The sequence below is a fragment of the Gadus morhua genome, chromosome 4, assembly GCF_902167405.1.
Source record: "Gadus morhua chromosome 4, gadMor3.0, whole genome shotgun sequence".
Lineage (NCBI taxonomy): Eukaryota > Metazoa > Chordata > Actinopteri > Gadiformes > Gadidae > Gadus > Gadus morhua.
The window spans coordinates 30665256-30692899 of record NC_044051.1 but is presented as its reverse complement, the minus strand read 5'-3'; the positions used below and the strand labels follow the sequence as shown (position 1 = coordinate 30692899).

General features: G+C 43.7%; 2 protein-coding genes across 2 annotated transcripts in view; both read left to right on the top strand.

The window, feature by feature from the left end:
* Positions 1–668: 668 nt before the first annotated feature.
* dph3 (diphthamide biosynthesis 3) lies at positions 669–2906 on the top strand. The gene is made up of 3 exons (XM_030353958.1): positions 669–877; positions 1848–1922; positions 2537–2906. The coding sequence occupies exons 1-3, from the start codon at positions 770–772 to the stop codon at positions 2606–2608; spliced, it is 255 nt and encodes an 84-aa protein (XP_030209818.1). The 5' UTR covers positions 669–769; the 3' UTR covers positions 2609–2906.
* Positions 2907–4156: 1250 nt separating this feature from the next.
* Positions 4157–27644, top strand: part of nck2b (NCK adaptor protein 2b) — a 34309-nt gene continuing 10821 nt past the window's right edge. The window contains exons 1-2 of the mRNA XM_030353957.1: positions 4157–4457; positions 21445–21738. Coding sequence (XP_030209817.1) covers positions 21513–21738 — 226 coding nt within the window. The 5' untranslated portion in view covers positions 4157–4457; positions 21445–21512. The remainder of the gene's footprint in view (positions 4458–21444; positions 21739–27644) is intronic.

The window sequence follows — 27644 nt, the reverse complement described above, 5'->3', positions numbered from 1 at the left end:
ATTTCTCACAATGACAGTGTCAAAGAAAGAAAGAAGGAGAGACAGACAGACACGCAGACAGACACGCAGACAGACAGACAGACAGACAGACAGACAGAAAGAAACACAGAGAGACAGACAGACAGACGGACGGACGGACTGTATTCACACATGTGTATTCACACATGTGAACAGTTAGTCTGGAAAAAACATAGTTCTCATGCTGCCCCTAAAACCTTATAATACTTGAATAGCTCTTATAGAATACCCTTGTGGAATAATTATAGATTTTATGTCCTTAGGTATTGTAGTGAACTGTTCATTGAAACATATCTAACCGAAGCTTTTGGATAGATTATTTCCGAGGGTGAAGGTCGTGCAAAAAAAGATGCATACAAACAGGGTTTGACAGACAGACAGACAGACAGACAGACAGACAGACAGACAGACAGACAGACAGACAGACAGACAGACAGACAGACAGACAGACAGACAGACAGACAGACAGACAGACAGACAGACAGACAGACAGACAGACAGACAGACAGACAGACAGACAGACAGACAGACAGACAGACAGACAGACAGACAGACAGACAGAGACAGTAAAAAATGAGGAATGGAACAATGACGAGCGAGCAATGCGATCTTTGTCTCCCTCTAGTGGCGGATCTTTCCAAGTGTCATTTTCCTGCGACAACCGGGATTGACGTCACATGCATGAGTCGACCCAGAATTGGCAATGTGAGAATTCCACGTTTTTATATCTTCGGCTCGATAACTAGCCAGAATGTCGATATATCACGACGAGGTAGAGATCGAAGATTTTGAATACGATGAAGAAACCGAAACGTACTACTTCCCTTGTCCCTGTGGTGACAGGTTCGCTATAACTAAGGTAATGTATAAGATGAATGTATTATAACAGGTACCAATACTGGGCTATTGCGGAAAGTTTTATCAGTTGAATCGCTGTTAGTTATCATCAAACATGTAAAACCTTTAAAACGTTTGCTTAACAATGATTACTCATATTTAGCAGTTATTTTTGTGTACTGTGTTATTTTTCGTGGGACAGTAAAGCCCATGCATCAGGATGACACAGCATGCTTATTGTTATGAATACAATGCTGAACTGATCACGTGTTTTGCATTACGAAAGCAGGGTCTGAGGAAATAGTGTTGTTCTAAGGGTTGTAATTCTAATGGTTCTAAAGGGGCTGTAGTTCTTATGGTTCTAAAGGGGCTGTAGTTCTAATGGTTCTAAAGGGGTTGTAGTTCTGAAGAGGCAGTAGTTCTAATGGTTCTGAAGAGGCTGTAGTTCTGATGGTTCTGAAGGGGCTGTAGTTCTAATGGTTCTGAAGAGGCTGTAGTTCTGATGGTTCTAATGGGGCTGTAGTTCTTATGGTTCTAAAGGGGCTGTAGTTCTAATGGTTCTGAAGGGGCTGTAGTTCTAATGGTTCTGAATAGGCTGTAGTTCTGATGTTTCTGAAGGGGCTGTAGTTCTAATGGTTCCGAAGAGGCTGTAGTTCTGATGGTTCTGAAGAGGCTGTAGTTCTGATGGTTCTGAAGGGGCTGTAGTTCTAATGGTTCTGAAGGTTTTTTTAGTGCTGTAGATCTAAAGGGATCTGTAGTCGCTAGACTGCTACTGTTTGGACACTTGTTGTCTGCTTTACTATTTGTTAGTGGTCAGTAGAATACGCTTTTGCATTGCCTCGCCATTTTCAGTAATCCACACTCGAGGATCTCAAGTTCAGGTTATACAGTACATCCTAATAAAGGGTAGCATGATATGTATTTTTGTCTGCTAATTAGAAAAATGTATGAACTTATCTATTCAGTGAACATTAACACCTGTTTTTCCGCAGGAAGACCTTGAAAATGGTGAAGAAGTGGCTACATGTCCAAGTTGTTCCCTGGTTGTAAAAGTCATTTATGATCAGGTGCGATGCTCATCCACACTTTACTGTAACAAACACCAATTGGTTCACTCTTATGCTGCCTGCGTTTGCGAGTACTTTACAACGGCTTATCACAAACACCTAATTGCAATTGTTTATATTTGTGGCAGGCGCATTCACGTGAGATTCAATTTTTTGTAAAATCAAAATCCTGATATAGGGCAAACCCCTGCTAGACACGTGTATTCAATGCAACTTACACATGATGCTGAGAAAATGCAAACATACTGACAACCATATTTAAAAATAAACACAAAATCGAAAAGCTATGCAGAGCAGCTATAAGAATCTGAACACATGGTTAGTATACGGTTTTGGTTTCTGTTCACAAGCAAAATTGAAGTGCATGTTAGCTAGAGTTTCATCTCCAAAATGCAGAGATAGTCTCAACAAAAGTGTGAACTGAGTCCAACATAAGCCAATAGATTCAGATGTTCTCGGAAGAGAGGGGTTTCAGATGTTGACATTATTCAAATATAATCATAAATGCAGAGCATGCATTATTGTGTACATGGAGTGGCTCGTTCTAAATGTTTCATATCTGATAGCACATAACACACACCTTACTTGTGTTATTGGTGGCCGCGGTGTTGCAGGAGGAGTTCATGGCTGGGGAGGTTGTGGAGGCACCCTCAACGGAGAACAAGCTGGAATTGGCCACGTCGTGATAAAAGATGAAGCCTAGCCTGTGGATCTCAAGGAACCACATGCCTCCCCTCTGACCAATGCTTACTGTTTACCAGACCGACGGTTCGGTGGGAGATCCCACGCTGTTCACTGTTCGTGATGACTGGGTTCCTGGTTCCATCGTCTATTTATAAACGTGTCGATATTTTCTGATTACCTCACCAGCTACTCTGAAACAACAAAAGGGGTTACTTCATGATTATGCAAAATTATCTGTAAATAACTTTTATTTATATTTTACGTGTAAAGCTGAATAAAAACTGTTGACTCCAAATAACACATCGTTTCGTGTTTATTTTCTGCTGTTGTAGTTTGTCCATCAGAGGGCGCCCTTGAGAAGGGATGGACAACGGTCCGACTGAGCAGAAGTGACTGAGCTGGAGGCCCTGTTATATCCACTGACAGTGAAACACTTACAGCTGTTTCCGATACATTCTGACCAACCACACATTACAAGTTTCGCTTATCTTTGTTACGATTTGACTAGAATTTGAGCGATATGGGATTTTGATAGACCTATGTTATTTGCCATAAAGAAAATGGCTCTGGAACCAGATGTGAATTACAGGCCAGATTCGAACATTTAGTTTTGACTGAGGTTTTACCCGTTGACCTGAGATAGATGCTCTGTTCATCCACATCAACACCAATGCAATTCAGCTGCTCAGTAGCCTAGACTAAAGGTCTAGTGGGCCATAAGGGAAGATGACCAGCGCTCGTCCACGTCTGCTCGTGCGCGCGTAGACTGACGAGCGACGGAGCGCGAAGCAAAGGGCGTATGGCCTATATAAACTGTAGGATGGATGGCGCGCGTCACCGCCGTGTCCTTGACGTGATCTTGACAAGGATCACACGTCTCATTGCGTGCTTGTTTTATTGGGGCCTTTTTCAGATATGGTTATTATGGTTTAATGGATTTCTGAGCAGGGGGTCGTTCTAATTGAGGTGAGGCACAACAGAGCGCTCCTATCACACAATATGATCATTGTCTCCTCTCCTGAAGCAGACAAGCTTAAAAAAACAAACAATATATGTCTATAATATGCAACCCCCATTCTAATACCACGGTCATGTTTTTCCCTCTAAGCCCTCTCCATTGTCAATGTTAAATGGAAATAGATCAAAAGAATTAGTCACTTTGACCTAGTTTTGTTTTTTAATCCCAGCGGTCCCGGGCCATCTACACGCGGATCCGTAGTCCCCTCGCTGATTGTTATTACATTATTTATATTGGGGCTGCTGTTATAAAGCTGCCGCCCCCCCATGCTCTAGGTTAAGCCATTCAAAACCTGTACCTGTGTTAACTCGTCATGTCCTCCTAGTTTACTGTCAAACATTAAGAATTGATTCACTGTTTATCTATACCCTACGCGCCTCCTAGGTGTATTTGTGTGCGTGTGTGTACGTGTACGTGTACGTGTATGTGTATGTGTGTGTGTGTGTGTGTGTGTGTGTGTGTGTGTGTGTGTGTGTGTGTGTGTGCGTGTGTGCGCGTGTGCGTCCCCTCAGCTTTCTCTCCCGTGGCCCCTCTGACGTCACGGCTCCTGGCAGCCAGCAGCAGGACTCGGCAGGCGGGAGGCGACGGTAGTAGTAGTTGTAGTGATAGGCGACCAAACCGCACACATTGTAAGGTAGCAGCTGCCACTGGGGCCTCGTTTTGTCAAACACCTGCCCCGAAAACCTAAACATCGTGGGCGATTTCATCGGGGAATTAACAGGAGGGCGACTCCTGGTCAACTTCGTCGGCAGGGTTGGACACCGACACCCGACTCTCTCCCTCCGGTCTCCTGCTCATCCTCCTCCTCCTTCTCCTCGCGGGGACCGACCGAGGTAAGGGTATCAGCGGCCGGAAAGGGGTCCGACTGAGGACAAAGTTGCACATCTTTCAGGCTGGGTGCTGATGATGATCGGGGGCGGGGGAATTCGATCCTTGGGGAGTTAAAAGGTGTCTAGTTAAGAGCCAAGTAAGGAATATCACTGTGTCCAGGAGATAGTGTGTTTAATCGCTCTGAACGCGGAACGTTTATCTGGTTGTGTTGTTGTGGGAGCAGAGCGCGGCGGTCAGTGCATGCGGCTCGTCTGCTCCTTTGTCCACCGCGCCGCACAAAAGAGGTTCAGAGACAGTGAACAAGACCAGGTTGGGTTGCCAGATTGGTTGGGGAAATCTGGCCCAATCTGGCAACACTGTTCACAGAACAAGTTTGGGGTGCTGTGTTTTGGACAAAGCTTGCCAATATCATCTATCACGTTGATGTGCTTTTCTAGGCGTGTTGATCCCTCAGTGAGATCTAAAGATGAGGGGGAGCTGATGCCTCCGCTGTTAATATGCACTTACAGGGTGTCATGTTGTTAGTTGGCGTCGCTTTGAGATCTTTCTAAGCAACAATGCATTGAGACGTGATCAGGCTGAGCAGGTGATTATGGTTAGCCCTACATATTTCTGTTATTTGAGATCTATTTCCTAAGTCTCCTTTATCTGTCAACGCGTCATCGCAGAGTCTAGTCCGGCACTGGCATGCGGAGAGAGGTCCTCGTCGGTTCACAAACGACATCTAAGATACTATTGTGTAATAACATTAAGGAGCAGAGGGAATGGATGGCCGCCAGATGGTTTTGTATTCCGAGTGTTGTTCTACATGTAGTGTAGCCTACCGCAAACGTCATTTTATCAGGACGAATTAGGGATAAACTCCCCAAATCGCTTTGATTCATGATGCAAATGAAGAGAGTGGGCAGTGGACTCAAAAGACCAGCCGTTGACATTCAATAAAGAGCTTATTGGTTATAGATGTCCGTGTTGGTCTACCTTTTGTGAATGCTGTTTTCAGAAGTGTTTGATAACCTTTTCCTTCTCACGTGTTGGTGAGGCTAACTGTCTTCCTTAAACCAAACGGGGCCAACATGTTGTAGCTGTCTGTATTCAGGTCAGTGCTTTTTAATTGGGTGGTTGAAATAGTGAGAGGCATACCTGTCACAGTAAGTCCCTTTGGCTGTGGTTTCCCAACCTTTGACCCCAGATGGACCACTAGGTCGTCGTCAAGATCTTTAGAGGACCACCTCAATTCAAAAGGTGGAAAATAGAGTGACTGAGCAAAGAGGGCCAGCCCTCACTTTATACTGTTATTACTGCAGGAAGGCCAGTGTGAAACAGTGAAAAGGTCAGCAACCGTTCTTAAACTCCCAGTTGGATTATTCTGCAAACGATAATGAACAAAAAATATCTGTGGTAAACTTTCAAATGCAAACATATGGATGGAATCCTAAAAAAACCCGACACGATTTAGGAAAAAAAAACAAGCAATGACAATGTTTCCATAATGTTGCTTTTTAATTTTGCTCATTCTTTTTTCGATGATTGTAAATTTGTCTAGAAGAAAAATTCCTATCTACCAACTGTGGTACTCTTGACTACCAGTTGGAGAACCAGGACCCAGGGTTACCCTTTAAGGTTAGTACTCAATTCACCAAGAGCAAAGGGTCTACACCTGGGGCCCTCACTGTTCTGAGGCCCCCATGCTTGGCCCGGCCCCACCCACACAGGAACCAATTTTTAAGGAGAACCTTCAGACTCAGCTAGTTTAAAAAATAAGAGCCAACTGCTTCACATGCGTGTTGGGAATGGCTATCGCAAAATTTCAGTTTCTGCAAAAAGGTTGGAACATTGACATGTGTATGTGTATTGACATACACATACACTCTTTGAATCAGGCCGATTTGAGAACGTAAAACCTAGACCCATGATGTCAAGGCTCTATTCCTGACATGCACATGAAAATAATTGTGAGTACGGTGCTCATGTCAGAAGAAACAAGCAATACATTTGATGCCCATTGATAACAATGCTGCTCCAAGCAGTTTATTTGCTATAAACCCTAGCATATTAACAACAGACCTACATTGGCTGGATTGCATTAACTAGCAGAGGTCCAGAGTATTCCTACTTAAGTGATTTGTCTTGTTGTTGTGAAAGCTATGTTTGTCCTCTGAAATGACACCAGTGCAATCAGCATGCACGTTGCCTTCTGCTCGTAGTGTGTGTGAAGTGCTGGCTAATGTAGCCCACATTGTGTAACAAGCATAATTAGATATTGCCTTGAGGATTTTAGATATTATCATATGGGGATGACAAAGCCTTATTGTTTCTCTTTCCCTGGTGTCTAACTCTGAATCCCCATTTTCCTAAAGACAACAAAACAGTGAATGTCTATCAAATTCATATCTGTAATGATTTTCTTTAAAAGATAACACAAATATTTCAGAGTGTATTATTAGTATTATTCATAGTTCAGAGTCTATTATACTCCTAAATATCAGACCACACATTGGGTATTCACTCTAAATAAGGTCCCCTACCATGGGTATGATTGAGATGTTGTGAATCATGCGCTGCACAGGTGTCAGGGGGAGATCAGATCCTTCTGGACATCAACACAGCATTCCAACGCTGCACCTGCCTATCATCCCCCCCCCCCCCCCCCCCCCCCCCCCCCCCCCCCCTTCCACACCAGGAACAGAGCCATAACTGAATGTTCCCAGGGTGGGATAGAGAATAAATAAGAATCATTTGACAGTACCCATATGGTGTCTGTGAGTCAACAAACACCTATACATCTTTACCTGGGTGTGTCTTCCGGGGACGCTTTCTTCACAAGCCAGTAAAACACACACACACACACACACACACACACACACACACGCAGACACACACACACACACACACACACTCACACACACACACACACACACACACACACACACACACACACACACACACACACACACACACACACACACACTCTCTGGCTCAAAATGTATTATTTGGATGACATTTCGGCCTTCGAATGTTCTGTAAATACATACATTATAGCCATCATACGTGCAGAGACTGCTTCCTTTCTCCTTCACAGTCCAATATATAGTTGAATCAGCCCACAGGCTGTTCTACGTAACGGAGAGAGTTGGGGAAGGTTTCATTTTTCTAGTTATATTGACCATTTGACTATTTATGCATGTAAGAGTCTTACATGTAGTCGTTTTAATTTTTTTTTATTTACATCTGGTTTTCAATATTGAACATAGCAACTTTTAAATGTTTTTCTTACCTTCAAAGCCACAATTTCCAAAAATCATTTTTTTATTTAGGTAAATCTTCTTTGCAATGCACTTCAACTATAGCCTCATAGATTTAGCAGAGATTTAAAATCCTGTAATTCCTTCCAGGAAAATTTGAAGGAAGTCTTTGCTTGGCTGAAACTACCAGTTGTGCGTGAATTAAATATATGATACATTATGCATTAGGGATAATTCCCATGTGCAATGAGGCAACCGCATATCGTAAATGTGACATCATGAATACTTTCACTTCAAGGTTTTACCTAGTTAACTTTTATGTTTTTTTCCTAATGGCAGCAGGATCTGGAAATATTGGAGGCTGAAGGTTATGACACAAATTCATATTTTTATCATAGGTTGTGGTAAATTCAGCCATTAAATATTGAACAGATTTCCAGGTGGTACTGTGTGTTATTAACAGGGAGTGTTAGATACTATTGCTTTGCAGCATGACGCAGTCCATATAAAGGGATGCACCGTTTGCATCCAAGACACACGCAGACAGAAAACAGACCAGAAAACTTTTTTACTTACAAAGCAAAGTCAGATAAAGGCTATCCCTTTCCATTCTGATCCATATGTTCGAGCCTGTGAATTCTGCTTATTCTGCTCAACCCCTCATGTCCACCAGTCCACTTCTCCCATCCACTATGGATTTATTTCAAATGCCTTTTGTCTGGCTCAAACAACATAAACAACAATATTATTTGTTTCGATTTTGTCAGAACACTGTTTTTTTATTGAAAGTTTTTTATTTTATGACTCATCAAAATAATTATCAATAAATCTTCTGTTAATCGACTTTTCATTTCAACCACTAGCAACCTGAAGGTATGCTAGTTTGATTCCCTCTGCCGTAGAAGCTAAACTGACACAGCAGAATGGTAAACAGCTACCTGTGATCAAATTCGGTGTCACTGTTCTCTGCATGCTTCCCTCAATATCGAATGGCTTTTTCCTTAAACCAATGTGAGAGCAGCAGGTAGTCTGGCATGAAGAACACAAAAAGGTTTTCTTAATCTCCTTCAGCAAAGACTCCTGCACTTCCTCTGAATTACCTCTGTTTCAATTCAATTCAAAAAGCTTTATGGCACGACCATTGTTGTGAACAGTATTACCGATGCATTATTGATCTTTATTTTTTACACCTGAAGTATGTTTTCTTTCCCTACGAGAGTTTTCTACTTTGTTAATGCATAATAATAAAACAAAACAAAAAAAAAACCTTTTTCTTTTTATATACATTGGTAGTCAAGGCGGGGCCCTATTGTTGTTAAGGCGGCCGCCTTAACAACACAGTGCTGGGGGAAACACTGACGTTAGCAATAAATGTAGTACGGAATATGTTTCAACACATCTTAACAAAATCAATCAATTAACGTCTTAAAACAAGTTAAATCAATCAACAAATGAATAATAAGCTCTGCAAACTACCTCAATGCAGAGTCGGCAGAGACCAGTGCTTTTGAATGTGTGGACTAAATACTGCATAAATTCTGAATCAAATCAATTTCAGTGTAAGTTTGGACTTTTCTTCATCTTCAGACATGAAGCCTCAGACATGAAACCTTTTTGAAACTGCTGAATGTTCTGAATGAGTGATTGAATGAATGGATTCAATCATTCCTGGCAAACTTCATATTGGCTTTGAACCTGAGGTCTCCACAGCAAAACACCAGGGACACTCAGGGATAGATGATACAATTTAACTGTGACATCCCATAATGTGCCGTTGTATTTTTCTTCATTCACATAACACTACTGTAGAATAATATTGCCCAAATCAAAACAGAAAGCTAGACCACATACTTCCATGCAAATCTTGAAAGACATGGAAAACAGTTGTCCATCCGGCCTTAATGTAGATGCTATCACTATTATCACTGCTTATATTCACCTATGGTTTCCTCTTAACTTATAGCGCCACACTCTTGTTTTGTGTGGTGTCACGGTCAGTCTGCTGTCGGGGTTGAAGCCAGCCTCGAGCTCTTGGTGTCTCAAGCAAGGGACAATCTCTGCCTTTCAGTACCCTCTTTTACCTTCACAAGCGTGTTGCGATGCTAACTGGGCAATTAATCGAATTTTGATCGCGATTTCGATTTTAGCGTCAAACGATCACACAACTAACATAATCAAGTTTTTTTTTTTAATGTTTTATAGAAAGGGCAAAACAGCTGGATATATCTGTATATTATTTTCGATTGGAACATTTTCTTTTTGAGCATTTTCTGTATTTTTTTAAGGTGGAATTTCAAATTTCTCAGTTACAAAGTTTTCTTTGGGAGAAACATGCTGAATAAATACATCATGTTTTCAAACTCAAAAATAAGTGATTTCAATATTGACCAAAATAATCGTGATTATGATTTTTTCCATAATCGTGCAGCCCTAATGCTAACATCCACACGCTAATCAGACACCTAAGCTTTGAACAAAATATATATAAGTCATGTTTCATTGAGTGTCATGTAATAAGTTAAATCTCATAAGCTACTACTATTGTGCTCCACTTTTCTTCCCATGGACAGTCCAACAAATGAAGTGTTTACAATATGCACAGGATGTTTTGGATAGTGTCCCGGAATAGTTATCCATATCCTGACATGTAATTGGCTTTTTGATGTAATCCAGCGCTGTTACATTCCCTCCAATCCCTTCTGGTTGTGGGTCTGGCAGCTAAGTTTTAGGAGCAGGTCAGTATGCGGACTTCGATAGAAAGTGGGCCGGGGTTAGACAGAGTACACACTACCCTTGTCGTCCTCATTTTACTACATGTACAAAGCACTGGTTAATATTCGAAACACGATCGACAATATTTATACAATATTTCCTCTAATGATACAATGTTTTTGGTTCATGGCTCTCATCATGCTATTGCTAATGCTTCCATAGGCCAGTGTCGTTCCAAATATTGAACCCTTTCGGGAGCTTTGGATTCATGTGAATGAAAAAGGGAAAAGACAACAAGATGTCTCCGACCCTGGCCCCGGATGCGTATTCGTCGATTCCCTGTGGGAAAGCACGCAGTACATGACACGGCAGCTATGCCGCGCTAATTAGCTGTGTGTGTGTGTGTGTGTGTGTGTGTGTGTGTGTGTGTGTGTGTGTGTGTGTGTGTGTGTGTGTGTGTGTGTGTGTGTGTGTGTGTGTGTGTGTGTGTGTGTGGGGGGGGGGGGGGTTACATTTATTTATTTATATTTAAATTTTATTTTTTATTTTTTATAGAAAGGGCAGAACAGCTGATACATATCTGTATATTATTTTAGATTGGAACATTTTCTTTTTGACCATTTTCTGTATTCTTTTAAGGCGCAATTTCAAAGTACTCAGTTACAATGTTTTTTTTGGGAGAAACGTGCTGAATAAATACAACATGTTTTCAAACTCAAAAAGTAATCGTTTGAATAATCGTGTTTTCAATATTGACCGAAACAATCGTGATTATGATTTTTCCCATAATCGAGCAGCCCTAGTGTATGTGTGTGTGTGTGTGAGTGGCTCTGTGTGTCCTGTCGATATTCCTCCCTCAAAAGGTATGGGTTTCCTTTAAGCAGGCTCCATCCTTGCAGTGGGATCTCGGGTGGCCTAGTTAGACTGGAGAAAGAAGGCAATCCCAGGGTACAGGGAATGGGAAACATCTAGCTGCTGTCACCTGACCTTTCTAGCCAGCCTCCCCCCCCCCGCCCCACTGACCAGTTGGTCAGGGGATCGATTTGGACTGGATGTCTTTCAATAGTAGGAAGACTAAATGTGACCTTGTATGCCTTGCAGAGATTGATCCTCAATACAGTATACTGTATACCTCTGCTTGCTCTGAGGTAAATTGTGTGTGTGTGTGTGTGCGTGCGTGCGTGCGTGCGTGCGTGCGTGCGTGCGTGCGTGCGTGCGTGATTCTGGCGTCTCAGTTCTTGAGATTACTGGACCATGAATTCAATGAACAGCACACACACACTTAAGTTCAGCCATTATCCAGGTGTGTGTGTGGAGGCACCCTGAGGCCATCTGTTTGTGTTCTAGCCGGTTCCTCTGAGGCTCTGAGTGACCTTCCACTGCAGATGTTGAAGAACAGCAGGAGACTCCTAACCCCGCGAGGGAAAGTGATATATTTGCTATGTCACCCGCATGCTTCTTAAACACGGTTCTATCTGCTGTTATATTGGGTGGGTTGCCAATGGCCCTTTTAATAATTCACAAGTTAAGCAATGTTGAGTGTTTTCCGTTAAAGCCCCTCCATAAAACAAAACTTTATTTATACGTTTTTTTTGTTAATTTTAAATGTTGGTTTCCAAGCTCTGAGGTGGACAAGGGACATGAATGCTTGCCTTTTAAATCAGACTGTCGCTTTTGAAACCATAGTGTCGCTTTCTAAACCGAATTCATAACAGAAAGACATGGTAGTAAGCCTAGGATACAGTAGTTGCAAAGTATATGAGTGCGGGGGTGTTGTGAACATGGCAGGCCCAAGGTTAAGTGTCCTCGATGGCTAGCTGCTCCACTACACATGTAAGCCGTCTGGGCCATGTTGTCTTTTCCCCCCCTTTTTTTTAATGTCTTTGGTCGTAAATAACATTGGCAGTGCAACATATACCCCAGGGGCTCCCACGTCACTGATGTTCTCTCTGCCTAGCTAGGTAGATGATATCACAGAGGTTTCAACGACTATATGGTGAAAGCTTTTTTCGCTACTTTCACTTAGTTTTGGGTGCCCAAACTAAGTGATTTTATTGTTGTCCTCGGATATAATAACCATTTCAGGGTCCTTGTGCAGGTTTAACATGCCTTAATTGGCAGTTTGTTCCGTCTCACACTCAACACCTTTAGTGATTACTCGCTGTCGGTGGATGGAGGTGGTCCTGAATGTCGAATATTTCCATTACGATTCTGAACCTGAATGTTTTCCCTGCTCGCTGAAACACATTTCCCCGAACCCAAGGACTACCGCTTCCGTGAGCACTGAACACGATGTCGGTCGAGAGCTGTGAGCACGGATTGTAATCCATCCTCATAGAAGTGAAGTGTTTGGTTTGGTTATAATACGAGAAACTAAAGTCCTCCAAAGTTTCAAAGTCATCTGCGGACTGCTTCACTGTTCGCCATGCCGGGATAATTGGATGTTGTGTGGGTAGGATGGCAGGATGGCTGTAAATCGCAGACTGAACTGTTTATGCGCGAACGTTAACAGCAAAAAATGTGACTCGAGTCACATTGCCTTGTCACATTGTTATGTTGTATTGTTAGACAATTTCTGCAGCAAACAAATGGGCTCAGAGTAGCCACTTGTACACTGACCCCTCTGACACCTCTTTGAGACTGCATATCTGCACTGTGTGCACGCGCTTATCAGATACAACTCGGCACCGCTGGAATACAGCTGAGGGCAAACACTGAACCACAAGGCGTGTTTGGGCCAGATAATCAGATGGGTCATGGAGAAATGTTTAAAAACTGAATACATGATACTTTGAATACTTTGAAGAAACAGCCTTCATCTTCCATTCCTCTTTCCATCTGGTACACATGCTTACCTCAATATTGGCACATGCAGACATGGGCACACAAAGAAAGAAACTCACTCACTCACTCACTCACTCACTCACTCACACACACACACACACACACACACACACACACACACACACACACACACACACACACACACACACACACACACACACACACACACACACACACTAATCCAAAAAAAACAAGGCAATTTACCCGTCAGCTTGAAGATTCCTAAACCGCACTCATCTGCATATCCCCCCCCCCCCCCGCCCCTCCTCTGTTTGCAAGGGCCCTTTATCATCCTCACTGGCTCGTCGACAGAGCCGGGGCCCATTTAGCATGACCTAATCGGCGTAGCGCGTGGCTAACTGAGCAGAAAATGACTTTCCTCCCAAGTCAATGAGCAAGACACACTGGCTGTATAATATAAACAACCAACAATAAAAATGGAAAAAGTTTTAAAGTGCAGCGATCGCCAGGCCGAAGAAAATGAATAAAACACTGCTTTTATTTTTGTGCGCAGAGAGAATGCAATCAATATTTCAACCCCTTCCGCGGTCCTTGGGCAACTCACCGGAGAATGATTCAACATTGATTCATCTTCAGCGCTTCTCCATAATTCAGTGGGTCCCTGGCGTAGCGGAGTGAGCCCACGTTTTTCTGTCGAGCGCCAACGTCCCGATGTCCTCGATAGTCATGATGACTCAATCGATACAAAGGCATCAAAGACACACACTTTGGGTTTGTTCTTTCAAAGCGGCAATTGCACGAGATTCTGCTTTCGTATATTCGTAAAAAGGTTATATATCCCCAGTAACCAGAGTCTTCGGTTTAGAAAGTGACCGTTTCGTACCGATTCCTAAAAACGATCCAACGTTAAGTTTTTAATGTTGCCATAGTGACCTTCAAGTGCCTCTTTGAATCTGTAACAGCAGAGAGACCGCGGCTCCCCGGGCCATCTTGAAGTACGTCACACAGAGTACAGTACTTTGTTTGGAGGGCACTTCCTTAGGAGAGAACAGGTTATGTTATTTTCCCTTGTCCTGTATGCGTTCTCCTCCTCTATCCTTGAGCCTAAAGGAGGGCAGAGACCTGAATACTGTGAGGCATACATTACAGAGAGAACCTTTACACTTTTACATGACTTTATGCTTTTATTCTGGGGGTCAAATCAACCATGTTTCACAATGTCGGGATATCCCATCTAAAGCCTTTTGGGTACCCGAAACGCAAAACATGTTGATTGCCATTATCTTAATATCGGATCATGAAGTTCCACAATACTATGGCAGATTATCTCTGTTATCTCAGACAATGAGAGGTGTAGTCAGGGTAATTTATGCTAACATGGTCTAGGTGTAGTCTAGTCTCGCATATCAGTCTGATGATGACAGACGCGCTGGAGTCTTGGGGAACGGGTTGATTCACTTTCTCTCGCTTCATGTTTGCTCTGACCGATTCATATGGCTGGAGGCAGGGATTTGTAAGCATGTGATTGGCTATTGACAGCAAACAAATTTGGCCAGCACTAGTCAACTGTATATTAGCGTCTGTAAAGGTTTCAGAACAAAGCTGTGTAGTCCGGCAACTTTATAAAGACACATATTTTAATCCCCTTCGTAATCCTTGCTCGATTGAGTTTCTCTTTGGTAGACTAGACAGACAGACTCTTACACTGAGGCACACACTATTACATACCCAGGCTCACTTCATCTACCTCAATCCACCATGTAATGGGTTTGGTCACTTTAATTCCTCTCCATCGCTGTGCTAATCAGACTCTCCCATCCTCCACGCTCTCTCTTCATGCCCTAATATATAAAATGCACATCTCCATGCAAATTTATCTGGATTATGAATTCATAACTGATTCATATTCATAGGGCCCTTTTACTATAAAAGAAGATAGGCTCTGGGGAATCAGCTTGTTTTTGCGCGAGTGTGTGTATCTTTTTTCCAGTGAGTGGCTGAGTCTCCTCCGAATGAAATGTAGCTGTTAGAGGGATTCGATTAGCGTGCGGGCCCCGCTTGGATCCTTGTTTAGGCCACGAGCCGATGAGCCCATATCATGCCGGGGGGGGGGGGGGGAATCATCTCAGTCATGCTCTCTCATGAGGCTCCAAAAAGTGCAAAATGGCACTTTTGGCCTCACGTCCAATTTAAATGTGTTTGGCTCGCCGCGGGATCCGAAGTTCTGTTTACTGATTAACATTAAACGTCTACTTCTTTAATTTCAGTGCAGAGAGCCTGATTCTGGCTGTGTCAGTTGAACACTTTGCTTACGGAGTTGCACAGGGTCAGGCTGGGGTTTAGGGTTTAGTTTATTTTTTTGCCAAATGACTGACACCTTTGGGAGTGAGTATTGGCAGAGGTCTCATCATGGCTGTTTCGTACCACCTCTCCACAACAAACAGCAAGGTAATGGGCCGTTTTTCACTGAGGCTGACAGAAGTGTCTTAGACCGTGGGGGAGGCGGGTGGCAGGACATGATGGATCACCCCCCCCACCCCCATCTCCATCCACATCTCTTGACGACTGCTATTGATTGGACATGAGGGCCCTCTGTTTCTTTTTCTCTTTGTCTTTCTCTCTCTCCATCATTCCGTCTCTGTCTCTCTCTTATTCTGTCTCTCTCTCTTTCTGTCTCTCTCTGTCTCTGTTTCTCTCTCTCTTTCTCCGTCTCTCTCTCTCTTTCTGTCTCTCTCTTGCTCTATCTTGCTCTCTCTCTCTTTCTCTCTTTAGATCTACTATCCAATCCTGACAAGGGCACACAAACACACATATATTACACAGAGAAGATTGGTTTCCAGTCACTGAGGTGAAAACGACTGCAGCTCAGAGCTCAGTCTGGTGTTACAATACGATTCGTTCCTTCCTACAAGTTTAATTGCGCACCTTCCCTAGTCCTTTGCGGTTCAGCACTCCCGTCCACATGCACCACATTGACGTCTTCTGTGGACCAAACTCAAATGCAAATGAGTCACAATCACATTTGTTTTTTTCCAAACTATCTGTTGGTCAACACGTGTATCACATTGGCACTTGAACTTAAAAGGGCATCATCCGATGGAGGTTGAGTTGCTGTTAGCCCGGACACTGCTATTGGCTTACACCAAACATGACCCTCTTTGGACCACATTTTCCCCACCCGGCGTTCTCTGAACCGTCTAATGACAGCCCAACGACAACAGCATGCACTCCATTAAGCTGGGCTAGCAAACCCCGCCCCTCATTTAGGCCCGCTATGCACATTGCCTTCGATATATTCTCCATCATCTCTACATTTCCTTTCTCCCTATCTCCAGCCTGCCTGTCGCTCTTTCTTTCTCATTTCCTACACTCTCCCATGTATCAATTTCAGCACCCCTCATGCAGCATCCATTATGCACGTTTTCCTAGAGTGATCTCTCTCTCTCTCTCTCTCTCGCTCGCTCTCACTCTCTCTCTGTGGCTCGCTCTCACTCTTTCTCTCTGCAGGTTAATAGTGTTAATTGAATGGGTGCCGTGTGCTTCCTTAATGGCCGTAAATGCCTGAGCAGACTTCCTTGCTTCTCCTGAGCAGCCTCGCTGGTTAATGTGGAAGTGATGGCGGTGAGGCGTGTGTCAACTCGACCAGAGTTTGGCAGCTAGATTTTGGAATTTGACTTTAGATTTTGATAGATATCATTTTAAAGAACTAAAGTCGGTCCCCTGGTGCTGTGCTGTTTGTGGTTATGTGGTTCTTTAGCCACTAAGGAGAGGTGCAACTGAATGAAAGATATTATCGGCCGATATTCGCGTTTTTTACGTGTATCGGTATCGGCCGATACGCGGCTGATTTTCGCCGATATTTTTTTCACCACTTCTTTTTTTTTTTTTAATTGTTCTACCGCACCTGTTTCTAATATTTGTTAAATATTGTTCATCTACTTGTTCTACCTCACCTGTTTTTACTATTTGTTAAATATAGTTTTTTATATTGAAGTTCAATAAATGTTCCTTTAAAAAAGAAAAAAAAAAAAATATCGGCTCAAGAAAATCGGTATCGGCGTATCGGCTAAGGCTGATGAAAAAATATCGGTATCGTATCGGCCCTAAAAAATCTGTATCGGTCGATCCCTAATGTGTGTGTGTGTGTGACCTTCCCCCTTATAAATAAATGCTATAGGTCGGCTGAATCTTGCTGACTGTTTGCAACCAGCTGGGGGGGTCGACGTTTGTTTTGACAGCCTCCAAGATGGCTGACCCCAGGGGTCCCGGTGGGTCAGGATGCCACTTCCTCCTCCACTGTCCGTTTGCTCTATAACTTCCTGCCGTGCTCCCCGGGGAACCCTCTCCTCGAATATCTCCCTCACCTTTTCCCCTCTCTCTCTCTCTCTCTCTCTTTCGCTCTCTCGCTCTCGCTTTCTTCCGTTTTCTTTTTCCTCAACCATCATCGCTCCATCCGTCCTCTTCCCCCCTCCTCTTCTCTCTCTCCCTTCCCTGACCCTCTCCGTTTTTTTTCCCTCCTCCCATATTTCCATCTCCTCTCACTCTTCTATCCGTCGGTCTGTCTCCGGCCTCGCTGATGATCGCTCCTCACTCTGCCTGCCCGATTGGAGCATGTCTGCTTTCTTTCTTTCTTCTTTGTACAGGCTGCCCTCTTTTCCTTATTTCAGCCCCTTATTCGCTGTCTTCTTCTTTGTATTGAAAAATCATCGTCTTCAAGCTGTAGTCTCTCTCTCTCTCCCTCCCTCTATCTCGCTCTCTCCTCTCTCCTCTCTCCCCTCTCTCGTCCCCGGTGATGGCCGGATGTCTTCTCCTCTTTGGCAGATGTTTGGCACTTCGCCACCTCTTAATCAGACCACTGCAGTGTTTCGAAGAGGATATTGAGCAGGAACTTTGTTTTACTTTCTAGAGCAATGAACACACAATGAATAATTAATGGATGGCTGCCATAACAATTTAATGCTGTGTTGCGCTACAGTTGGATGAGGAAGCATCCTATCCCATTTCTTCGATCGTTAGAGATGCATGGGATTCTGCATCTCTAGAGATGCACCCCCCTTCCACCACCACCACCATCACCAATACCACCACCAGTGAGTTTGAGAGGTTATGCTTGTTGTTTAGCTGCATTTTTATCAGCATGCATGTAAAATGTATGTGTTTTAGGATAGATTACTGTCATGATGTACGATTGGCCATTCAGAAAATAATCAACCATCATATAGGCGTGGCTTTGAGTGGAAAGACTCTGGCTGGATATTTGCTCCCTGCTGGGAATGGTGGTTCATAAACGTTGCCAAACGTTTATAAGACTAAAGCGGGTAGCCTACGTCATGCGGAAAATCTATTATACCCAGCAGACGATGGCAATTTGAGAATTGGGTCGGAAATTCAATGCGGGAGGGATTGGTTTTGTTTCATTATTTCTGCAATCAGAATTCGGATATACTGTCTCACTGAAGTCCCCACTGCTCATAACTAAAGGAACTTAATGAAACGAAAACAGAAACTCCTTTTTTAGTCTGGGCCAGCAGGGAAAACTTTGTTTCTTTTGATATAAACTTCCCGCTTAAAGGTTGTTAGCCATTTGCCAATCTAGCTAGCATGCGCCACGCTGCTTGGTGGCTTGATAATGATCTGCTGATTTTTGTGTTTTGGTTCGTCAATCCAGGCTGTTTGTGCACTGTGTGCATGGTGGAAATGAGGTGGTCTGACTCAGCCCTTCTATTGGTCTGGGACTGCCGGTCTTCAATTGAATAGATCCTCTTAGCGTTCTTTCCATGTCCACACCTACTCTGTTCTTCTGTTTCCCCTATAGAAGATGACAAGTTGTTTACTACCTCTTTTCGCCCGCAAACACAGCTAGATGCCAGCTTTATTATCTTGCCTTTTCCACGTGCATTATCTCCAAAGCACTTAAGATATATCACAGTCTCTCTCTCTTACACCCACACACACTCTCCCTCCCCACTCTCAATCTATACTCTCAGTTGATTTTGCACTTCATGTAACATCAAATGTTCCGAATTCGAGTCGTCCTCATGAAGAATCGACTCCTCTGGCTCAAACAAGACTCAAAAACCTCTTGTGAGGAACTTTTGTTCTGACATCGCCGGCAAAACGGCCTGGCTGTCTAACTGTGCGTTCACACCAAAAGCTGTAAAGCGTTTTGAGCGATAAACGCCCAGTCACTTTCTATTAGACATGAGCGATAATGCGATAGCTTGAAAGCTGTAAAGCTAAATGAGAGTTGAAAACAGCTCAACTCTATGCACATGAGCTAGTAGCGTTTCGGCTGTAAATGACTGCCAGCCAATCGGAATGTAGATGTCTCTCGCCGGCGTGGGTCCCAGTAAACATACGCGAGAACTTTACTTCCTAGTTCCTACCACACATTTGTTCCTTCATCATGGTGCGTGAGAGAATAATTGCGGCTATTGCAGGGCATCGTATTTGTCCGCGATTGCATAGCCAACGTGGTGTTATTATAGCCCGACCAGTACCTAAAAAACACATAGCAAGAATAAAGAATTCAGCATATGATTTCAACAATGTATGACGGCATACACAATCCGCATTACGCCACAGGGATGGTCGCACAGTGGAATGCTGATGGAAACAAGCGGACGAGCGGTGGGTGGAGATGTGCGCGCATTTCAGAAGCAGGGAGATGCCGCACAAAAAAACGTGCAGAAGCAGAAAGTCAATGAGGATCAGTCAACGGACGGATGCAGTGGGCACGAGGCCTAGGTCTTCAAAGACTTCAATCTATCAGAGGCGAGTGTCGACCTTGACTCTCCAGAGTCCTTGCACCAGTTGTTATTAGCGGCGGAATTCGTCGCGCGGTGCTGCGTGCGTGTGCGTGTGTGCGTGTGTGTGTGTGTGTGTGTGTGTGTGTGTGTGTGTGTGTTGCGCTAGAGCGACGGCAGCAGAGAGAGCTTGTGGGAGCCTCTACGTTATCGCCAGAGAACTACAGTATAACCACGGGGAGGTCTGAGCAGCTCGAGCACTAGAACGCGATGTTTACGTCACGCACGTGGAGATACGTCCGGTGATCGCCCCGTAAAGCGCGCGGTGATATTTTGTCTACGCATTAAAAGTTGGCGGAAGCGGTTGAAAGTCGTGTCTCAGTGTGTGCTCCGAGGCCGTAGCACCAAATTCTTGGCCCTGTACACAAGAGGTACTGATGGGTCCCTCCCGAATTCCCCCTACCAGCCCCCTGCGCAGAACTGTTGGGGGGGGGGGGGGGGGGGGGGGGGGGGGGGTGGGGGGGTTGAAGAACAATTGTTGACAGGGGGTGGCAAAAATTTAGTATTGGCAAAACTTGTTGTAATTTTTTATTTTGAGGCGGCAGGGGGTGTTGTCGCAGCTAAATGTAACTAATAAAGTATCTTGTAATATAACTTAGTTACTTTTAAAGTCAAGTAATCAGTAAAGTAACTAAGTTACTATTTTAAGGAGTAACTAGTAATCAGTAATCTGTTTACTTTTCAAGGTAATTGGCAACACTGCAGTGGTAACAAATAGATTGTAAAAAGGCACACCACGTGAAGTTATTTTTTCGTTTTGGCAAGCAGCCGTGTAATAAGAGGGAAAGTGTGGAAACCATTGCCGGTCATTATCAAAAATAAGCCCCTTCAGGGCGAAGCAAAACTCCTCCGCTGTGCGTTGGTGTCCTGTTCGCCCTGTCGGGGCTTATTTGCGTGACAATGACCGGCGTTCTATACATTATCCCTTACATATCCCGCTGCTGGGTGAGCATCAAATTGCTTTGGCATTCATTCTTAGATCAAACACAGCGTTAAGTATGCAATTTGTAGCATACTTAACTCTTGTCTATCGTCTGTGTAGAACTTAAGCAACGGCAGCATTATGAAACACAAACATATATGTATGCTTCATTCTATTATTTACTCACTTGTTACTTTTTGTCTAAGCTTTCTACATTTAGTCTAAAGTCAGAATTCTTCCACAATATTCTCCAAAGTGCAGCTTTTGGCCACTATGATATGTTTTTTATCAGCATTTGTGAGCGCCTAACATAATTTTGAATGCAAAAAAACAATCATCGCTATGTCTTTAGTTTCGGAATGGAAAAGGGCAGAATTGTAGTCAGCTCTATAGATACCTAAACATTTTAAGGCCAGTCATGCCTTGACAAACGCTTGGCTATGTCTCCCATCGCGCCATATAAACTGATCTATTGTATTTGTCTGTTTGTTTGTCAATCCAGGACTGGTGTTTTTGTGGGGGAGGGGCGGGGCGGCGGGGTGGGTGGGGTCGTGTTGACTCCCATGAAAGATGACGGAGGAAACCATGGTGATCGCCAAGTGGGACTACCACGCCCAGCAGGACCAGGAGCTGGACATCCGGAAGAGCGAACGGCTGCTGCTGCTGGACGACTCTAAGACGTGGTGGCTGGTTCGCAATGGAGCCAACGCGACGGGCTACGTGCCCTCCAACTACGTGGAGCGCAAGAACAGCCTGAAGAAAGGCTCGCTGGTCCGCAACATCAAGGACACGCTGGGTGAGACAAGCAGGCTTTTAAGCAGACTCTTTCCTGCTCTCAGGTGATTTTTGACTTCTAACTCTGTGCTTGAGTCAAGGCTTAAAGGTGACATATTGTACAACCAGGTGTGAGAGAGATTAGCCATTACAAGCCGTTTTGAAAATCTGCCTCTTCTGACATCCTAGGTGCAGGCCCGGATTAACCCCTTAGGACGCCCCCAGGGAGACTACACATGGAATTCCCCTATCCTTCAGCTTTGCACAAATAATTTAAAATTGACTGGCATAAAGGCCAGATTTACAAGGAATTATAGTACAGACTCAACACACATACTACAGAAAAATGTAGATCCAACCAAAAATCCTGAAAATGACTTACAGTGATAGAAATAATTGTAAATAGGCCTTACCTTTATAATTTCTTCCTCGATTTCTTGCTGGCAAGGTCGTTCAGTAAATCCTCGAAGTCCATTTGTTTTACCAGTTCAGATTCAATTCAAATATCAGGGAGAGGGCAGACAGACACTTCAGTCCCATCATTGTCCTTAGTTCGTTCATTTTTTGAACTGAATAAGTCATTGCCAAAGTTGGTTTGCGCAAAATAAAGCTTCCGATTGATGCGACATATTGAATCGCGGCTATGTGTCGCAATTCTTTTTATTTTTTTAGCTTTCTTTTTGCGAAACCGCTTTGCTGATGCCTGTCCATTTTAGTTTTTTTTGTTTCCATAAATTTCTCGCCATTGCCGCTTTGTCATTGTGGACTCGTCTATGATGGGGGGAGGGGGGCACTTAGCTTACAACCAAATCACAAATATTTTTCTTTTTATTAATAATCCTATCAGTGGTTAATTTTTTTTGTGTTTGTATCTCTTCTAGTATATTAGGCTGATGTCAAATATAACAAAAATCTAGTCTAGTCATTGTCCTGATCATTGGTGCCCCCCCATTGGCTCAATTTGGCTGGTGCCCCAGGCCGACTGTATCTATGGATAATCCGGGCTTGCACAGGTGGGCATGTCTACTTAGCTGTGTGCTGGATGGATCAGTCGACCAGCCTACCCAGTGGACTGTAGCAAACGTTGTTCATCTATCCTTCACACATCTAGGTGGACACGCCCACTTGTGATGTCATAAGGGGCCGATTTTCAAAACGGCTTGTACGACTAATCACAATCACACCTTGTGGCATGTCATTGGACCTTTAGGCAGACTCTCTCCCGCTCTCAGGAGGTTTTTGACTTCTAACTGTGTTGTTTAGTCTAGGCTTAAAATCGAATGATGATATGAGAGCACACCTCCTTCAGTTTCCATCTTCAAATCCCTCCTAAAAACTAATTTATATTCCCTTACTCCTTATAAGTTGTATAATGGTCTAGTGTGTCCTTTTTTGTGCTTTTGAATTGGTTTTCTTTTATTTGATAGTTTTACAACTAGATAGTTGAATTATACAACACTTAGGTCAACTGTTAATGTTTTTAAAGGGCTCTAGAATAAACTTGAACCTCGCAAAACAGGTCTGGATGAGGCACTTTATATTGGCTGATCGCTCGGTAGCAGTGGTGGGTAGAGTACTGAAAATCTATACTCAAATAAAAGTACAATTACTTCCTTCGAAATCTTCCTGAGTAAAAGTAAATATTCCAATTTGAAAACCTACTTGAGTAAGAGTAAAAAAGTACTTTGTTATAAAGTTACTCAAATTGCAAGTTACTTAACATTTTTGTATTGGAGTGCTTGGATCAGTGAAAAAGACATAACGTGTATGAGTGAGTGAGTGAGTGTGAGAAAAAGATGCACTCTTAAAAAATAACGTAGAATACGTAAACAATACGTACAGCAAAAAAAATAATTTAATTTCAAACTAATTTACACTAAAAACGTAAATTAATTTCAGCTTTGTGCATATGACAAAAGGCAAGAGTTTTTTAGTAACACAATCAGGCTGGCTTGGTTAGCTGATTAGAAAATCAGGTTTGTCTTCACGCAATTGCAATCCAGCCTACGCATAGCATGCACACTCACAGCCAGACACAACAACGACCAACAAGTTCTAGAGTGGTCTGCAGAATACAGAGCCTGTGTAACATAGTATCTATAGAATTATATAAACTATACGTGGACTGTCACCCCGCACCCCCTGCCGAAAATATCTTCCTGCGCGTCTGCATCCATGGCGTTTCTAGTCCTCAGTCCCAACGTAACGGTCGACTCGCAACAATTTTGCGACCTAGGGAGGGCGCGTCGTTAGCCTGGCTCCGCCCGCCTAAGTTTTCCGCTCATTCTGAATTTCCCTTCAGTACTAGGTTTGGGTCTGAGGTATGTTAGTGCGTTTTCTATGAAGGTATTATTGTAGCACGATTAAAACACTTGTTTCAAACGTCCCGTCTAGGCGGGGCTGTAAGCTGCTCAGGGCCACACCCCCACCCTCCGCCTTGACCCGCCTCTAAAAAACGGTTTGTGAAAAGCTCATTGTGGGACTGGCTCGTGGTGGCTGTAATTCTGCACCAAGGCTGAATTTCTTGAACGTCTTCAATAAAATGTATTTAAGGGCCCACTAAAACCTATATAAAGTAGCATGCCATGGGACCTTTAATGTCTGAGTGGAAGCCTGCAATCGCGGCTGTTTGCGGCTGTGTAGGATGATCTCCAGACTTCCCCAGCTGTGTGAACGATGGCAATGCGATCGCAATTTATATACCACCAAAGCTGTATGTGTGTGTGTGTCTGTGCATTGCCTGAAGGATGTGCTTTAGATTGGGTAAAACCCTTTTTTTGGAAAGACTACCCTTATGCCTTAATCACATAAAGCTTGTCACCCTGAATATGCAACTATTTTGGTCTGTGCTGACCTTTTTGCTGGGATCGGATAAATCAAGTAGACTTTAGACCGCGGGACAGAGCTAGCAGGTGTTGGCTTGGAATGTAACATCTGGATTTTTTTACACTGAGAGGGTATTCATACCCCATGTTGTGTGGAGCATTGTCTTGAGGGCGGTTAATGTTGATGGCTACATTCGAGACGGTTACGGTCTCCCTCACTTGTAGATTAACGGCATGGTGTATGGCACATTTCATATAGCATTGCTTATTGTAGCGCTTACAATCAATGATGCTAACTAACAAAGAAAAAGGAATACATAGTTGCTGTGGTCCGTAATCATGGGGTAAACAACTACCCCCTCCTTCTTGGAACTATACGCCAAATTGTGGTGTTTTTTTAAATCAAATAAAACACAAACCAAAGTACCAATCTGCTCTGCCTCCTTTACGTCTGATTACATTTGTGTTTATCGCTTAGTTGTATTTCTTTCTCTCTCTCACTCGTTCGTTTTCTCCTTCCCTTCCCTTTCTTGTTGCTCTCACTACGCTTGTGTGCACATCATGGCTGGACAGTGTCCCAACGCAATCACCAGTTGTCCCCATCTGTGGTGGAAGATCTGTAAGTAGAGTGAGCAAATTATTTTCTAATTTTTTTCTCATCTACCAGATTGTTCCTTATACAAAACACTCTAGTGAGTGTGTGCAAAATCACTAAGAATAAATAAGGCCAAAACCTTCATGGAACACTAGGTGTTAGGATTCATTCTTTGTACTGAAGATCCTTGTTTGAGCCAATCGGGGACACCGATCACATCGTGTTGCCATCTTTCACATGGTTATATTTAAAACAAAAAACATGATCGACCATAATGTATTCAATGATTCAGACTGTTAGTAGCCAGCTTTCCTTCAAACAATGCAGTCTTATCAGGAGGTACCCAAGAAACGACATGTATTTGATCAGGACTGCATTGGCAGCCTGCAACACCAGGAAACCAAAGGATTTTTTTTTTTTGCTAATAAGCACATGGCAGTGATGACCTACTTCCGAGTGACCTCTGACCTCAGAGAGCTACAAAGAAGCTCCACTTTGCCTCTGTTCACCGATTGCTCCTCTGATGTCGATGCACTTCTCAACTGTATTTCCAACATTATATACATAATGGTCACAGCTGTACAGTCCTTGCGTCAGTTATGTGTTCTCTCATTGGTCAGAATGTTTTTTTGGGTCGCAGTGTTCAAAGTAACAGATAGGACGTAACATCAGGGTCCATTCACACCGAAATCAGGCGTTGCGACGAAAAGGACAGTTAAGCCATTTGTTTCAATGGGGTTGGGGGTAGTGTGTTAAAGCTGCGGCGAGTGAGATGGGGGGGCGGGGGGGGACGGGTGCGTTTGCGAAAAAGGATGCAGCCTGGTTGGTAGCAACAGTAGCAACAACAACTTTTGGAGAAACGCAACCTGACACCACGATGGCCAATCACGTAGCACTATTAGTTGGTTTAAAATATTGCTTTGATGTCATCGCTCAAGTCGACTTATGGTGGCAGCACAAAAAAAGACCTTATTCATTTATTATTTAGTCATATGTGCTGGGGCTGGGGCTAAAAATATGAAATCAAATCTGGGGAATTCCACAGGGGACATGGAATCAGGAATGACAAGGTTCCATGTAATTCATGGAATCGCATCCCGGTCGCTCCCATCTTTATCCTTTTATATAGAGGATCAACCTGTCCCTCATGGGATTGAATTACGTCTTTGTGTGTGTGTGTGTGTGTGTGTGTGTGTGTGTGTGAGTGAGTGAGTGAGTGAGTGAGTGAGTGAGTGAGTGAGTGAGTGAGTGAGTGAGTGAGTGAGTGAGTGAGTGAGTGAGTGAGTGAGTGTGTGTGTGTGTGTGTGTGTGTGTGTGTGTGTGTGTGTGTGTGTGTGTGTGTGTGTGTGTGTGTGTGTGTGTGTGTGTGTGTGTGGGGGGGGGGGTCTTTTGGATACACACAACACATTTTCTTCTTATGAGAACAAAGGCAGTTGCCAGGCCTGTGTACTCCCTCCACTAATCTGTGCTCCCTGAACTGTGAACAGGGAGATAATGTTATCGTGGCGGCCTCACCGTGGGACACAAAGTGTTTAGTGTTTTGACAAGCGAGCGGAGCCGTCACAGTCAGGCGGTTGAAATAGCGTCGCACATCGAGTCACGCGTACAGAAGGAACGCTCCGAGTCACATCCGATCCGAGCCAAAGCCATGAAGCTAGCTGAAACACTCGGCCAGAAGAGGTGTTGGGGAAAGGAGACAAAGTGGACGTTGATAAGGTTGCCGGTTTGAAGCTCCAAATTTGGGCATGTTATGCCGGCCACCTCTTGCACTGTCATCTCTACTGAAATACCTTTTTGCTGAGGGCCCTTGTTTTTATAACTCACACCCATGTTTAGTTTTAATTATATGGAAGTCAATGGATTATGCGGAAATATGAAAGAAACATACTGAAAATCGCAACGATAGTGGGAAAAGAATTGGGCCCATGCCTATTTGGTGAGCCATGTATGCAACAGTTAAAACACTGGTTGTGCTGGGCACATCGCCGGGATCACCAGTGGAAGAACGTGGCTGTACTGGGGAGATCCCAGTGTTGCAGTGTATTATTACAAAGCTCCCATTGTCTCCCAATGAGAATGCTTTGGTTGTACTGGAAGGCCCTGTGTCCATAGTCGACAGACTGTGCGGGTCTTGTCACAGCGATGGGCATCGTTCAAGACCACGCACCGTTTATTGTGCGCTGCGCAAAATGTGAAACTTGACTGCTTTTTTGCACTGACCTTTTCGATCGCCGCTATGAGTTTGACAGAATGTCATGACAATGGAGACTGCTGCTGAGGGGCTTGGAGAAATGGCGTTTTGAATTAATCATTTGTTGTTCTATATTCAGTTGGTTTTATTCAGTAGCGTTCAATTCTCTATCTACACTGCTAGGATGATCGTCTGTCTTATCTTCAGTCGGCACAATGGCATCGACGGTAAGGCCTCCCTGACGGTGAGACGGGACAGGTGCTTGCTGAACAAAGGCGAAACATAGATACATATCTATATATCTATAGATTGAACAC

Coding starts and splice junctions, on each gene's coding strand:
- dph3 (XM_030353958.1), top strand. CDS start 770: ATGTCGATATATCACGACGAGGTAGAGATCGAAGATTTTGAATACGAT. Junction 878..1,847: donor ACAGGTTCGCTATAACTAAG/GTAATGTATAAG, acceptor GTTTTTCCGCAG/GAAGACCTTGAAAATGGTGA. Junction 1,923..2,536: donor TAAAAGTCATTTATGATCAG/GTGCGATGCTCA, acceptor GCGGTGTTGCAG/GAGGAGTTCATGGCTGGGGA.